This window comes from Procambarus clarkii, chromosome 1 (assembly GCF_040958095.1).
Source record: "Procambarus clarkii isolate CNS0578487 chromosome 1, FALCON_Pclarkii_2.0, whole genome shotgun sequence".
Classification (NCBI taxonomy): domain Eukaryota; kingdom Metazoa; phylum Arthropoda; class Malacostraca; order Decapoda; family Cambaridae; genus Procambarus; species Procambarus clarkii.
The window spans coordinates 19,663,599-19,679,648 of record NC_091150.1 but is presented as its reverse complement, the minus strand read 5'-3'; the positions used below and the strand labels follow the sequence as shown (position 1 = coordinate 19,679,648).

General features: G+C 44.1%; 1 protein-coding gene across 1 annotated transcript in view; it reads left to right on the top strand.

The window, feature by feature from the left end:
- LOC123753965 (Inositol 1,4,5,-trisphosphate receptor) overlaps positions 1-16,050 on the top strand; it is a 402,759-nt gene that overhangs the window by 160,602 nt on the left and 226,107 nt on the right. The window contains 5 exon segments of the mRNA XM_069331935.1: positions 2,943-3,112; positions 9,174-9,339; positions 12,546-12,729; positions 15,887-15,963; positions 15,965-16,018. Coding sequence (XP_069188036.1) covers positions 2,943-3,112; positions 9,174-9,339; positions 12,546-12,729; positions 15,887-15,963; positions 15,965-16,018 — 651 coding nt within the window.

Below are 16,050 nucleotides of genomic sequence, written 5' to 3'. Positions count from 1 at the left end.
AGTGAAATCTTCAGAGAACCAGACACAATAAGAATTCCAGAGAACAACATAGAGTGTATAGAGGTGTCTAGAGATGAAGTGGAAAACATGCCAAAGGAGCTCAGTAAGAACAAAGCAGTTGTCCCAGATGGAGTTTCACCATGGGTTCTGAGAGAATGTGCACCTGAGCTCAGCATTCCACTTTACCTGATCTGACAAGCATCCCTGTGTACAGGAGTCATAGCAGATGTGTGGAAAAAGGCTAACATAGTTCCAATCTACAAAAGTGGCAGCAGGGAAGACCCCCTCAATTATAGACCTGTATCATTGACAAGTGTAATAGTGAAAGTATTGGAAAAACTAATCAAAACTAAATGGGTAGAACATCTGGAGAGAAATGATATAATATCAGACAGACAGTATGGTTTTCGATCTGGAAGATATTGTGTATCAACTTGAGAATGGTCCAGGATGGACTGAAACGTCGTCGTCCCTTCACCTTCTAGTGTGTGGTCTGGTCAACATACTTTAGCCACGTTATTGTGACTCATCGCCTGCATATTGTGTATCGAATTTACTCAGTTTCCTGCAAAATCTCTGTGGCTCGATCATAGAAAGAGATGGTTGGGTTGACTGCATCTATCTGGACCTAAAAAAGGCTTTCAACAGAGTTCCACATAAGAGGTTGTTCTGGAAACTGGAAAATATTGGAGGGGTGACAGGTAAGCTTCTAGCATGGATGAAATTTTTTTTGACTGATAGAAAAATGAGGGCAGTAATCAGAGGCAATGTATCGGACTGGAGGAATGTCACAAGTGGAGTACCACAGGGTTCAGTTCTTGCACAAGTGATGTTTATTGTCTACATAAATGATCTACCAGTTGGTATACAGAATTATATGAACATGTTTGCTGATGATGCAAAGATAATAAGAAGGATAAGAAACTTAGATGATTGTCATGCCCTTCAAGATGACCTGGACAAAATAAGTATATGGAGCACCACTTGGCAAATGGAATTTAATGTTAATAATTGCCATGTTATGGAATGTGGAATAGGAGACCATAGACCCCACGCAACCTATATATTATGTGAGAAATCTTTAAAGAATTCTGATAAAGAAAGAGATTTAGGGGGTGGTTCTAGATAGAAAACTATCACTTGAAGACCACATAAAGAACGTTGTGCGAGGAGCCTATGCCATGCTTTCAATCAGAATTGCTTTTAAATACAAGGATGGCGATATACTAGAGAAATTGTTCACGACTTTTGTTAGGCCAAAGCTAGAATATGCAGCGGTTGTGTGGTGCCCATATCTTAAGAAACATATCAGCAAACTGGAAAAGGTGCAAAGACATGCTACTAAGTGGCTCCCAGAACTGAAGGGCAAGAGCTATGAGGTGAGGTTAGAGGCATTAAATATGCCAAAACCAGAAGACAGAAGAAAAAGAGGTGATATGATCACTACGTACAAAATAGTAACAGGAATTTATAAAATCGATAGGGAAGATTTCCTGAGACCTGGAAGTCAGGTCTCAAGAACAAGAGGTTATAGATATAAACTAGCTAAACACAAATGCCGAAGAAATATAAGAAAATTCACTTTTGCAAACAGAGTGGTAGATGGTTGGAACAAGTTAGGTGAGAAGGTGGTGGAGGCCAAGACCTTCAGTAGTTTCAAAGCGTTATATGACAGAGTGTTGGGAAGACGAGACACCACGAGCGTAGCTCTCATCCTGTAATTACACTTAGGTAATTACACTTAGGTAATTACCAGTTGATTGACAGTTGAGAGGCGGGACCAAAGAGACAAAGCTCAACCCCCGCAAGCACAAATAGGCGAGTACAATACAGAGCCAGTTTGTGGAGCTTCTTGCTCTCCTCCAGAGGCATGGGTTCTGTTGTAATGGCTCTGGTAGGCAGTTTCTTTGTTTGTAGTCCTCGTCTTTATTGGTGGAGATGGAGATGGTTGACTTGGTGATTGATGCTTTGTTTGGCTGGCTGGAGTGTATCATCGGTTATGTCCATTTACAGTGATTTATCACTCCAGTACTGGCACTCTACCCATTTTACTTCGGTGGATGCACTTTTTGTAGATCCAGTTTCCTTGGTCACCTGTTCCAAGTTGCATTTGTCCCAGGACATCTGTGGTGTCTTTGAATCTACCGAGCCTGCAGTTTACCATTAAGCTTGAATTATTCATAAGTTCGCGGCTTTGGATGCCACCTTCACTATTATGTCGTGGGCATAATTCAGGCTCGGGTTTGGAGGGCTAACAGGGTCTTAGCAGCTTGGTATCAGGTCAGTATTGCTGGTTCCAGTCACGCTTGTGTGACCATGGGCCAGGTTTCCCATCTAAGACTTTGTAGCTGCTGCCTTTTCTTCTCCTCCAAGGTATCTCCCATGTTTTCCTTCTCTGTTGTTAGTTAACTTCAGGGAGACACAAAGGGGCTCACTCTTGAAAACAAACGTTGAATGTAACGAAATGCCCATTTCTGGCCGAGGCCCCGTGTTTCCCTGACCCCCTTCCCTAGCAGGTACATTGGTTTGTGGTCCATCAGCTCCGTACTGACTGGTCATTTGTTGTTGGCTCTGCACACTGGGGAGTGTTTCATACCCAGTTCTGAGTAAACCAATTTATTTTGAGTTTTATCTTTTGCTGTCTGTTGGATGATTCAGTGCTTTGTTTTCATGAACCATGCAGCTGTTTGTTTTGTCTTGTCTAATTTGAGGTTGCTTTCCCAGTGAGGGTGATCATAACAATCCCTAGCTCTCTCTGGCTGTTGGAGGGACCAGGTTCTGGTCCTCAGTAGGTCAGCAAGATGCCTATGACTGATGTGACTTAGTATTGGAAAACTATCTCTGTGATACAGTATATGCTCATGGAGCCACCAGGGCTCACCCAGAAAGAGGAGTTTCATTACATTGTTCTGGTTTTATTTAAATAAATTTAATGTTTACAGTTTATCCTCAATGTTCGACTGGACTATCGTATCAGCTGTCTCCTGTCAATATTCAAGAAGGAGTCGGATGAAAACCCAAGTTCCCTTACTGGAGATGGAATTTCACAAGGATTGAAAAATAAAAATCTTGAAAATATATGGGCCCAGGCTCAAAGTATTTTTGATGAAACGTGAGTTAAATTGCAAAATTTGTTGAAAAGGTTATTTTTACTTTGTGTTATACAAGCGTGTATTCATCCCACTTACTCGAACACAACTACCTTTAAATTAATACACACCCTTCTCTTACCCCCATCCATCACCCCCACATACATGCATTATCATGCCATTCAAGTTGACCTAGACAAAATAAGTGTATTGAGCACCACATGCCAAATGGAATTCACTGTAAATAAATGCTGTGTTGTGGAATGTGGAATACAAGAAAGTAGGCCACACACAACTTTCAGATTATGTGGTAAGGCATTAAAAAACTCTGACAATGAAAGAGACCTAAGGATGGCTCTGGAAAGTACTCTCACCAGAGGACCACATAAGACATTGTGCCAGAAGCATATACTGTACTATGCTTTTCTGGGGGGGAGCTCCTTTGGCTTCCCGGAGCTATCCAGGCTGATATGATTATCCCTAACTTTGGCACCATTCGATGTGAGTGGAGTTCTAGGCCTACTGGGGACCACGAGCCACAACCTGGTCCCCTCAGGGAGGCACGAGGAGCAATAGCTTATAGAAATGCACGTGTGATTTTGGAACATTCTATATCTGCCATCGACCAAGACAGGCACCCAGAAAGGTAAGCGCCCCAAAACAAACGCTTATTCTGGTTAAAAATGATGAAAATAGACAAACGAGTGGACAGAACTCCCCAAATGAAAATGAGCAAACAAGCATGACGTCATACAAGCCGTGCTGCATGTCTGCTCAGCTCTCCCCTCCCTGGGAGGGGGAAAGGGGAAGCCCCAGACCCTCGCGCCGATGATCCACACCTCAGTTCTTCGGCTGGTGTGAGGCACAATGGTCAAGTGGCTCCAGTTCCAGATTCTTGTTGTGCTGTGCCTTGGTTCAGTACTGCTCTTATGCTGGAGGCTCTTTTCCTGTTGGCATTGGCCTCTGGGGGTCAGGTTGCGGAGCTTTATGCTCTTCTCGGGTGCAGGGGTTTCTGCTCTTTTGGTCGTGGTAATAAGTTCGTTTGTCTGCAGTCCTCTCCTCTTCTGGCAAAGAATGAGACTGCTGTTTTCCGGAGGAGTCCCTGTGTTGTTGATGCTTGGTTGGTCACGCTGGGGGTGCATTATGTGTTGTGTCCAGTCTGTGGCCCTCCGCCGCAGACCGCGCCACGGCTTCTGTGGCCTGGGAATGCGCTTTGGGTTGATCTGGTTTCCCTTCTTCCCTGTTCGTGGGTACGGGTCTCTCAGGTTGTCTGCAGGGTTATTAAGTCTAGCCAGCCTGCAGTCTATCCCTGTGCCCATGACATTCCTAAGTTTGCTGCTCTTGCTGCCGTCTATGGTGACATGTTCTGGGCTGACATTCAGGCACAGGGTTTTTGGCGATCGAACAGGGTCCTGGCTGTACGCTACCTCATTAATGTTCCAGGGCCTAGTCAGGCCTGTATTGCTTTGGATCAGCGGTTGCAGCCAGTTGTTTCGACTTCGAGTTGAGATGTGAGTACCAACTGCCTCCCGGGTAAGTCCCCTTTCTTTCCTTTTTGTCTTTGGTGATGTAGCACCGGAGAGCCAAAGGGGCTTTCCCCAGAAAACCAGCATTGAATGTAATGAAATGCCACTTTCTGGGTGAGACCCAGAGTCTCCCCGGCAACCCACCTTCCCCCGGTTGGCAATTTTTGCGTGCTTTTACATCCAGCCTTAGAACTGGTGGTTGGTTCGCTGGCATGGTGGGTCTGGGGCTTCCCCCTTTCCCCTCTCAGGGTGATGGGAGCTGCACAGACATGTGTCGCAGCTCATGTGACGTCATGCTCGTTTGCTCGTTTTCAATTGGGGAGTTCTCTCCACTCATTTGTCTATTTTCGTCATTTTACCAAGAATTTGTTTTGAGGTGCTTACCTTTCTGGGTGCTTGGCCCGGTTGATGGCAGACATACCTTGAGGTTACCTTGAGGTGCTTCCGGGGCTTAGCGTCCCCGCGGCCCGGTCGTTGACCAGGCCTCCTGGTTGCTGGACTGATCAACCAGGCTGTTGGACGCGGCTGCTCGCAGCCTGACGTATGAGTCACAGCCTGGTTTATCAGGTATCCTTTGGAGGTGCTTATCCAGTTTTCTCTTGAACACTGTGAGGGGTCGGCCAGTTATGTCCCTTATGTGTAGTGGAAGCGTGTTGAACAGTCTCGGGTCTCTAATGTTGATAGAGTTCTCTCTCAGAGTACCTGTTGCACCTCTGCTTTTCAACGGGGGTATTCTGCACATCCTGCCATGTCTTCTGGTCTCATGTGATGTTATTTCTGTGTGCAGGTTTGGGACCAGCCCCTCTAATATTTTCTACGTATAAATTATTATGTATCTCTCCCGCTTGCGCTCAAGGGAGTACAGATTTAGGCTCTTTAGTCGGTCCCAATAGTTTAGATGTTTTACTGAGTGGATTCTAGTAGTAAAGGATCTCTGCACGCTCTCCAGGTCAGCAATTTCTCTAGCTTTGAAAGGGGCTGTCATTGTGCAGCAGTACTCCACTCTAGAGAGCACAAGCGTTTTGAAAAGTATCATCATCGGTATAGCATCTCTAGTGTGAAAAGTTCTTGTTATCCAACCTGTCATTTTTCTTGAAGTTGTGACGGCTACTTTATTGTGTTCTTTAAAGGTAAGGTCTTCCGACATGAGTACACCCAGATCCTTTACATTGCCTTTTCGTTCTATGTTATGATTTACCTGAGTTTTGTACGTGGTTTCCGTTTTTATATTTTCATTTTTTCCATAGCACATGAGCTGGAACTTATCTTCGTGAAACACCATATTATTTTCTGTAGCCCATAGAAAGACCTCATCTACATCTGATTGGAGGTTTGCCGTGTCCTCTATGTTGCCTACTCTCATGAAGATCCTAGTGTCATCTGCAAAGGATGATACAGTGCTATAGGTTGTGTTCTTGTCTATGTCTGACATAGAATGCTCCAAATCACATGTGCATTTCTATAGGCCATTGCTCCTCGTGGCTTTGAGGGGGGCCAGGTTCTGGCTCGTGGTCCCCGGTAGGCCTAGAACTCCATCCACACTGACTGATATTATGGTGGTTGGTGTTGTTGTTGATCCTTCTTTATAGACAACCCAACCCAAAACTTGGTAGAGTGCTTATAATTTACCAGGAGATCACCCTGGGCGCTTCTGGCTCTTGCAGAGGGACTTAACGTCACATGTTTAGGGGATGTGGCTCCAATACTTAGCCTCGTTGTCACGTGCACACACCCACTCGAGCCGCTGTGACTCCCCACTCTCTCCTTATGTGATATGATCTCCTCAATCCCCTTTGACTTATTATTATTCCGTTCTACCCTGTCCACAGCTATGGTTCTTGGTTCTTCCTCTCTCTCTCCTTCTTTCCTACTTCCTGGGAAGCCTCACTAGGACAAGGGCAAACACCAGCAAATTTGAATACATTTACTGGACAAAGCACATACACAATACATACACACATATAATAATATTAATAATAATGAATCCTACACTCTATACTATTTCAGTCAGGTTGCACTCCAACACCATCAGAACTCTATCATCTGCTTATCAAGTGGTATCCTATCTCCTGATTCACCACCTAATGCTACAAACCTCCTCAAGTAGGTCAAGTCTTATAACACAATGTTGCACTATCAGCAAGAGAATATATATATCTATAAATATGTGCAAGGAAAACCAGCGTATGAATGCAATAACATAAATATTAGAATAAATGTTTCTTGATATACAACAATGTTCAATCGATCCCCCTATCAGTCCTAGAACACATATGTATGTCTCTGCAGGTAATCCAGCCTACGACTGTAACTCTATACTTCAGTATAAGTGCTCCTTGGCACTAAAATGGCAAACAATCACTCACCTTTCACTGCATCTTGCACGCTAATGACAACCAAACACTCTACCAACTCCCTACAAGTAATCAACCAGAACTTCCCTTCCACATCTGGAAGCTCACTACCCTGATATCTTCAGGTTCTTCCGGGTTTATCTACCAGGATCCTCCGCAGCTCCTCCAGGCTGCTGCACCTTGAGCAACAGTGGTGCTTCACCACTTCTACCAGGGTCCTCCACAGCGCTCCTGGCTGCTACACCATGAAGTCTTGCTTGATCAACAATAATGCTTCACCACTGGTATCACAAAAGCATGTAAACTCTTCTCCACTGCTTCTCCTCTCACAGCTTGAGGTCCAACTCCTCACTATAGGGTCTGCTCTTCAACAGAGCTCAGTACCTTCCACAACCTTGGAGTCTCATCAACTACTCCCTCTCTGCTGGTTTCAAAGTTCTCAGCAACTTCTTCCCCAGACAAACCTGCAACCCATTGACATGCCAATAAAAACGTTTCCCCTTAAACACATAAACGAAAATAACCACACAATATATTCGCACCTAACATCTCTTTGCTCTCTACATACTGTGAGAGTGGACTCCCCCGTTTGGGCTGGTCCATGCTCCGCCTTGCCCAGCGCGCGGCTCCTCACTCTGGGAACGGTCCTCCGCCGCCAGTCAGTTGGCTCCAGGCGGTCGACGGGAGAGGACATGCTGCTTGTCCCTCCAGCTGTCTCTCTCATCTCCGTCCTCTTATTTAGGCTTCCTGCCTTACCAAAACATGTCTAATGTATCAATAAACATTCGCTATGATCGCTGGGCACATGATCAACTACCAGCAATCACTGTAAACTGGTTAAAATTATGCTTACCACAAAAAGGTCCCCTACAGGGCGCTCTCCATCTGACGGAGTCTGACCAGGGCGCTCCCACGGCCCACGATAACGTCTCTGGGGGCTTAACAAACTCTCCTTGCCGTCCAGGACTTGAGACCACACATTCCCAGCTCTATTCCACAGCTGGAACGTCTGCACACTTCCTTTCTCTTGAAGGTATATCATACAGGGGTTCCTCTCCAACGGGAGCTCAAATGGAGCGCAGCTTCCCATCACGATGTCTGGTACTCAAGTGACTTAAGCTCCTCTCAAGCAAGCCTCACACCTCCACCAAACTCTCCACATCTTGTGTCAAGTCATTTACTTATTTTCATATTCACTGCCAATTATCTTAAATTGTCTATCAAATCCAACCAATTATTTTACATCTGTATCTTCACCTCTATATTTCCTAGACCTTCTAGTCAGGTCAGGCCTGCTAGAATAATTCTCAAAGGGGAGACTCGTTTTTTCGGCTACCTGGGATCATAACACTGATGACCAAGTCTAAGGATATACATATCAGCCTGGAGAGCTCCGGGGAGCCTTCGGGTCTCACCCAGAAAATGACATTTCATTGCATTCAATGCTGGTTTTTTATTTATTTAAAAATAATAATATTTAAATATATATTGTGGACAGAGATTAGTTTTTGTGCGACACGATGACTAAAATTTTAGAAATTATCAGACCTGTGAAGACATTTATGATTAAACAAATCCCATCCTTCAGTTAAAGAAACTATTTTCATTGAGGAAATTTTTATTATTTAATATTATTTGCAAGATAATAAAATTTACTTACTAAGTCGAATAGCAACTAAGTAATTACAGTCTAATATTGTGCATTATCATGTTAAACATCTGTTAGAAGATAGAATATCTTGCTAATGGTTTTTTCCTTTAAACAGTGATAGAGTATTCAAATTAGTTCATCTCCAGTTCGTCACATGAATTATAGTTGGGTTGGTTCTCAATTCACAGTCTGAAGTTCTGGGAGGAACAAAAATGGTTGGGTATGCTTCCTTTCACCTAATGCCTATGTTCACCTATCAGTAAATGGTACCCAGAAGTTAGGAAACTGTTGGGAGGCTGTATCCTGGGAAAGATCAGCAGTTCGACTTCGTGAGGGACCTTGATATAAGACCATATATATATATATATATGGTGTATATATATACAGTACACAGGTTGCCTTTCTCTGACAAACTGAATTATTAGATTACTAATTTTATTGTCATTTAAAGATTGTTTAATACCATTGGCATGCATATATACATACTACACTGTCTTTCTTGCTGTCCTCTCGTTTATCTTCACTCTGCTTGATATTGGATGTTCTCCGTCAGGGAGGAGAACTCTAATCTGGATCTAGATGGTGAAGGTGGAAAAAAGTTTCTGCGTGTATTGCTGCATTTGACCATGCACGAGTACCCTCCTCTGGTGTCACGGTCTCTGCAGCTGCTCTTCAGACATTTCTCACAAAGACAAGAAGTGCTTCAAAACTTTAAGCAGGTAAGATTTAATTGTTGCACTGTAAATAGTTTTGAAACTTCTGATTGTTTTGGCTTACACTTCTGTCATTTAAATACTTCCATATGTATTTGGCTTTTCTTACAAATGAGTGTTAACCTCAGTGCTGACAACCTTCACACCAAACCCTCCCGTGCTGCACAAGAAGAAAAATATTTCCTAAAATTTATTTTCCTTTCTGATATTGATAAAATGTGTTACCTGATCATGGTAAATTAAAAAAAAAATATTGTATGTTACATACTTTAGCTGTTATGGAGCACAGAAGTTGAGCAATTTATGTGTGCCGAGTGAGTAGGCACTCAGAGGTGCTAGCCCCAGCGACCCCTTGGGGGCGGCAGTTCCTGTGAATATGATTTTTCATTATTATTTTATTGTGTCTCATTGGTTTTTCTGTTTTTGCAATATTCAAAAGTGTGCAATTTGAGAAATTAATATATTCAAATGTATGGAACATCGCTATGCTTGAAAATATGGTTTGCCGATTAGTCACTCATATAGCAGATTCCTACGACAATAAAAAAAATCTTTGAATGTAATGAAACACCATTTTTAGGGTGAGACCCAGAGGCTTCCCGGAGCTACACTGGGCTGATGTGCATATATTAGACCGTGGCAACAGAATTCTAAGCCTACTGGGGACCAGCGCCAGAACTTGGCCCCCCTCAAGAGAGGCACGAGGAGCAATGGCCTATAGACACTCCCATGTAATTGGAAGCCGTCTATGTCTGCCATCTACCAGGTTAGGCACCCAGAAAGGTAGGAATTCCAAAACAAACTACAGCTGGTTAAAAATTGCACACCCGGAAGCCGAACTAGCAAGCAGAACTCCCTAATCGAAAACCAGTAAACAAGCATGATGTCACCACAGCTGTTGTACTGCTGTGCTGTCTGCACAACTCCCCCCCCCCCCTCCTGGGGAGGGGGGAGTTGCGCAGTCAGTGCAACTGGGGGGTCTGGGGGGTCCCAGATCTCACGTGCTGGCTACCTAATCTCAGGTTCAGAGGCTGAATATAAAAAATGATGACTGGAGGGAGGGAGGGATGCCAGGGAGCCTCTGGGTCTCACCCAGATAATGGCGTTTCATTGCATTCAATACCGGTTTTCTGTGGAACAGTAGCGAGGCAGCTGTAGTGATGTCATGTTAGTTTACTTGTTTTCAATAGTGGAGTTCTGCTTGCTAGTTCGGCCTTGGGTTTGCAATTTTTAACCAACTGTAGTTTGTTTTAGAATTCCTACCTTTCTGGGTGCCTGACCTGGTAGATGGCAGACATAGACTGCTTCCAATCACATGGGAGTGTCTATAGGCCATTGCTCCTCGTGCCTCATCTGAGGGGGAAAAGTTCTGGCGCTGGTCCCCAGTAGGCTTAGAACTCCATCGATTGACTGTTGCCATGATAGGGGCCTTCCACAAAAACCTGTGTTTTTGCTGTCTTTACACTATACACATCTTTTATATAATTACTGTTCTTTAGCAAATAATGTTGTATGAATCTTAGTGACACAAATATATCTGTGGATACCTATGACATGTTCTGTGATACAAATAATATTATTAATTGCCCATTATATAATTGAACTTGAAAAACGATGGTATATCAGTTAGAAATATGAAGAAAATATTAAATATTCAATGCTTGCAGTTATGATTTCATGCAAAACATGCTGAACCAGGCTGAACTCTTGACCACATATTATGAAGTTACCAAATCCATCAGACCGGCTTAGTAGTTCATAATCATGCATTGAAAATGTTCATAGTTATATATGAAGTTGTATATAGTATAGTAACACCAAAAATAGAATGTTGTATTGTTCTCAGCAAATAATATAAATGCATCTTAGTGACATGAATATATTTGAACATTCTGATGTTCCACACATTTTATTGTGTAAATTTCTCAAAAGACACTATTGAATAACATCTCTGCAAAATACCAGAGAAAAACTAATCAGACATATTGAAATAAATATGCACAAAATATATTCAAAGCAGCTGGGACCTCATGGGTGGCTCGGACCGACCACCCCGGGGCAGTTTCTGGCTGAGTGCACATGAATCATGACATCATCATGAGACTTCCAGGCTTTACTAGTCATGTACAATTTTTTTTAAAGATTTTTCCATAATTTTTAATATGCATTTCCATCAAGGAATGCATTTTAACAATATTAGAATAAATAAAAATAATTTCAGAATTTTACTTGATGCACACCTGAGTCTTGTATCATATAATCAGTTGTGCAGGCCAGGGGTAAATTAGCACTTCCTCGTCCCTGGTGGGCAGGCCGCCGCATATCCCAAGGTAGCCCGAGCAACGTTGATGTTCATATCGGGTTTCTTACCTCAGTTTTCATGCTATGTCATTCAATTTTGTATCAAATTGTTCACAATAGAATGCTCTAAAGTAATATTTACATACAAGAACAAATATAAAAACAACATTACCTTTACCATAAGGATAAAGAACATGAAGGTAAAGAAGAATGGCCGCCCCACACCTGATGGTCCGGATGTTGCAACATTGTCACTAGTAGAACTGCTGTCATCCTCATGTTCATCACCAACATGTACGATGTCATTTTTCAGAGAGTAATCTTTATACTCAAAGTATACTAGTGACCAAATGACTACTTTGTGGAACTGGAGGAATGAGAGTTTCTTTATCAGTTGTAATAGTACTTGTATGACACAAAAGCATTATGTATATCCATGTATAGTCACAGAGAATGGGAAGACGTTGGCGTTTATTTGCAAACAAACCACATAATAATCGGACAATAAATGAAATTTGGACAAATATTTTAATTTTGGACGGACATTGCCGTCCTCTGGATAACAACGTGGTTATCTTGAGATGATTTCGGGGCTTTAGTGTCCCCGCGGCCCGGTCTTCGACCAGGCCTCCACCGCCAGGAAGCAGCCCGTGACAGCTGACTAACACCCAGGTACCTATTTACTGCTAGGTAATAGGGGCATTCAGGGTGAAAGAAACTTTGCCCATTTGTTTCTGTATTGATTTTAGGACGTCGTTACCGTTATCAGGAACGAAAGTACGTCGTTACCGTTATCAGGAAGCGATAGTGTTAGTACAGGTATTGTGAAATATCTAACAAATTGTCTTAAATTCTATTCTGAAGAAATGTACTATCACTCATCTTTTAATACATCCATTTGATACTTTTAGGTTCAACTTTTAGTTCAAGATGGAGATGTGGAATCATACAAGCAAATAAAAGAGGATTTAGATGATTTACGCAATCTTGTAGAGAAGTCTGAACTGTGGGTGTACAAATCAAGAAGCACAGACGAAGATGGCGGTGGAAGTAAAAAGAAGAAGAAGAAGAATAAAGATGATGATGATGATGAAAGTATGTTTTACTGGTTGTACATATTTTTCTGTTTAATTACCTTATTTCAGATACCATTAAGAACAGTGTTTCAAGTTGCCATCATAACTAATCTTTGGCTTAAAGCTATTTATCCAATACATTTTCTGGACAAAACTTAACATATCTTTTCTGAGGTGCACAACTTAGATGCTCCTTAAGGCAGGGTCCCTTGTGTACCTGTGAGTAAGATGATGAACAATGACGGCAAGTCAAACCTTCACCTTAGAGCACTAGGGATCTTGTGCTCTAAGGTGCTTGGCTGGACCTTGCTGGGTCCAGCCAAGTCAAGAGACACACTGACAAATACTTTACCAGGCTTGTTGGTCTGCTATCTGGTGCTTCACCAGGTGGTGCTTCACCAGATGGTGCTTCACCAGATGGTGCTTCACCAGATGGTGCTTCACCAGATGGTGCTGCACCAGATGGTGCTTCACCAGATGGTGGTGCACCAGGTGGTACTTCACCAGATGGTGCTTCACCAGATGGTGGTGCACCAGGTGGTACTTCACCAGATGGTGCTTCACCAGATGGTGCTTCACCAGATGGTGCTTCACCAGATGGTGCTGCACCAGGTGGTACTTCACCAGATGGTGCTTCACCAGATGGTGCTTCACCAGATGGTGCTTCACCAGATGGTGCTTCACCAGATGGTGCTGCACCAGATGGTGCTGCGCCAGATGGTTGGTGCTTCACCAGATGGTGGTGCACCAGATGGTGGTGCACCAGATGGTGCTCACCAGATGGTGGTGCTTCACCAGATGGTGGTGCTTCACCAGATGGTGGTGCATCAGGTGGTGCTTCACCAGATGGTGGTGCACCAGATGGTGGTGCACCAGGTGGTACTTCACCAGATGGTGCTACCCCAGATGGTGCTGCACCAGGTGGTGCTGCACCAGGTGGTGCTTCACCAGATGGTGCTGCACCAGATGGTGCTGCACCAGATGGTGCTTCACCAGATGGTGCTTCACCAGATGGTGCTGCACCAGATGGTGCTGCACCAGATGGTGCTTCACCAGATGGTGCTGCACCAGGTGGTACTTCACCAGATGGTGCTTCACCAGATGGTGCTGCACCAGGTGGTGCTGCACCAGGTGGTGCTTCACCAGATGGTGCTTCACCAGATGGTGCTTCACCAGATGGTGCTGCACCAGATGGTGCTGCACCAGATGGTGCTGCACCAGATGGTGCTTCACCAGATGGTGCTTCACCAGATGGTGCTTCACCAGATGGTGCTGCACCAGATGGTGCTTCACCAGATGGTGCTTCACCAGATGGTGCTCACCAGATGGTGGTGCACCAGGTGGTGCTCACCAGATGGTGGTGCACCAGGTGGTGCTCACCAGATGGTGGTGCACCAGGTGGTGCTTCACCAGATGGTGGTGCACCAGGTGGTGCTTCACCAGATGGTGGTGCATCAGGTGGTGCTTCACCAGGTGGTGCTTCACCAGATGGTGCTTCACCAGATGGTGGTGCACCAGGTGGTACTTCACCAGATGGTGCTTCACCAGATGGTGCTTCACCAGATGGTGCTGCACCAGATGGTGCTGCACCAGATGGTGCTGCACCAGATGGTGCTTCACCAGATGGTGCTTCACCAGATGGTGCTTCACCAGATGGTGGTGCTTCACCAGATGGTGGTGCACCAGGTGGTGCTTCACCAGATGGTGGTGCACCAGGTGGTGCTGCACCAGATGGTGCTGCACCAGATGGTGCTTCACCAGATGGTGCTTCACCAGATGGTGCTTCACCAGATGGTGCTTCACCAGATGGTGCTGCACCAGATGGTGCTTCACCAGATGGTGCTTCACCAGATGGTGCTCACCAGATGGTGGTGCACCAGGTGGTGCTCACCAGATGGTGGTGCACCAGGTGGTGCTCACCAGATGGTGGTGCACCAGGTGGTGCTCACCAGATGGTGGTGCACCAGGTGGTGCTTCACCAGATGGTGGTGCACCAGGTGGTGCTTCACCAGATGGTGGTGCATCAGGTGGTGCTTCACCAGGTGGTGCTTCACCAGATGGTGGTGCACCAGGTGGTACTTCACCAGATGGTGCTTCACCAGATGGTGCTTCACCAGATGGTGCTGCACCAGATGGTGCTGCACCAGATGGTGCTGCACCAGATGGTGCTTCACCAGATGGTGCTTCACCAGATGGTGGTGCTTCACCAGATGGTGGTGCACCAGGTGGTGCTTCACCAGATGGTACTTCCCCAGGTGGTGCTTCAGAGGTGATGGAGCAGATGGCAAGTATTACCAAGTGATCATCGTTGATAACAAGTGTTCACATTGCTGTAGTCAGAGTTGCAAATGTTTCCAAAGAGTGACCTGTTTTGGAGTACTGCTACTTCATGGTGGCTTTTTCTTATGTGATGATGATGATGATGATGATGATGATGATGTCAGACAATTTGACTTTTAATGAGTAAAACAAATCAAAAGTATCGTTAGCCAGAAAAATTATAGGTGGATTATTTGACCCTTCAGATTCAGGGATTCCACCACAATGCTCTTTTAATTTCCAAGCAGGAGAGAGTTCTGAAATACCTGTTGAAATAATAATATATATAAAGCACATTCAGACATGATAAAACACCTAAGTTATTGGGATCATCTGGCCAGGTTCCTAATATGCACAGCAAAAAAACATGTGGGTAGTTTCCTTCAGAAAATGTGGGACTAGCTAGGCTGTAATGAATATGTGGGCCTGCAGGCCTTTCCAAGCAACAACCTTCTAGATCAAGTTATCACAAGACATGTCTCATCCAAGGCCATGCTAAAGAAGTAGAACTCCCATTACCTACTCCAGGAATACTTCAAATAATGTTTGGGCATTTCCGGGTTTCTACATCGCAGAGCTGCTGAAAGTCTACCAAGAAGATATGTTTTATTACATTCAACTCAGAATTTTTTAAATCTCTCTCTCTTTCAATTTTCTTGAGTTTCTTTTCCTCTTGCCTCTTTGTCTCATGTAGAATACCTACTTTCCTGTGATGTTAAGAAGTGTGGAAATTATTACTATACAGTTTAATTCAACTGTTATCAATTTTCAATATAGCATTTTTCATGTGGTACAGTATTTAGTATTGTGCATTTATCTATTTAGTGAATTTTATTAAATTTATTTTGCAATTGCAGCAGATAGAAAACCCAAAAAGCCTCCTGCCCCTAAGCTGTCTGCTCAAGATAAACAGGAATCTGCCATTGATTTGGGTCCTTGGCCCTCCACTTGAACCTGAGCAAGCAGATAACTATAAGCGGATACAGCAGGTAAGAGATCACAAAACTTGGCTTTAGCCGAA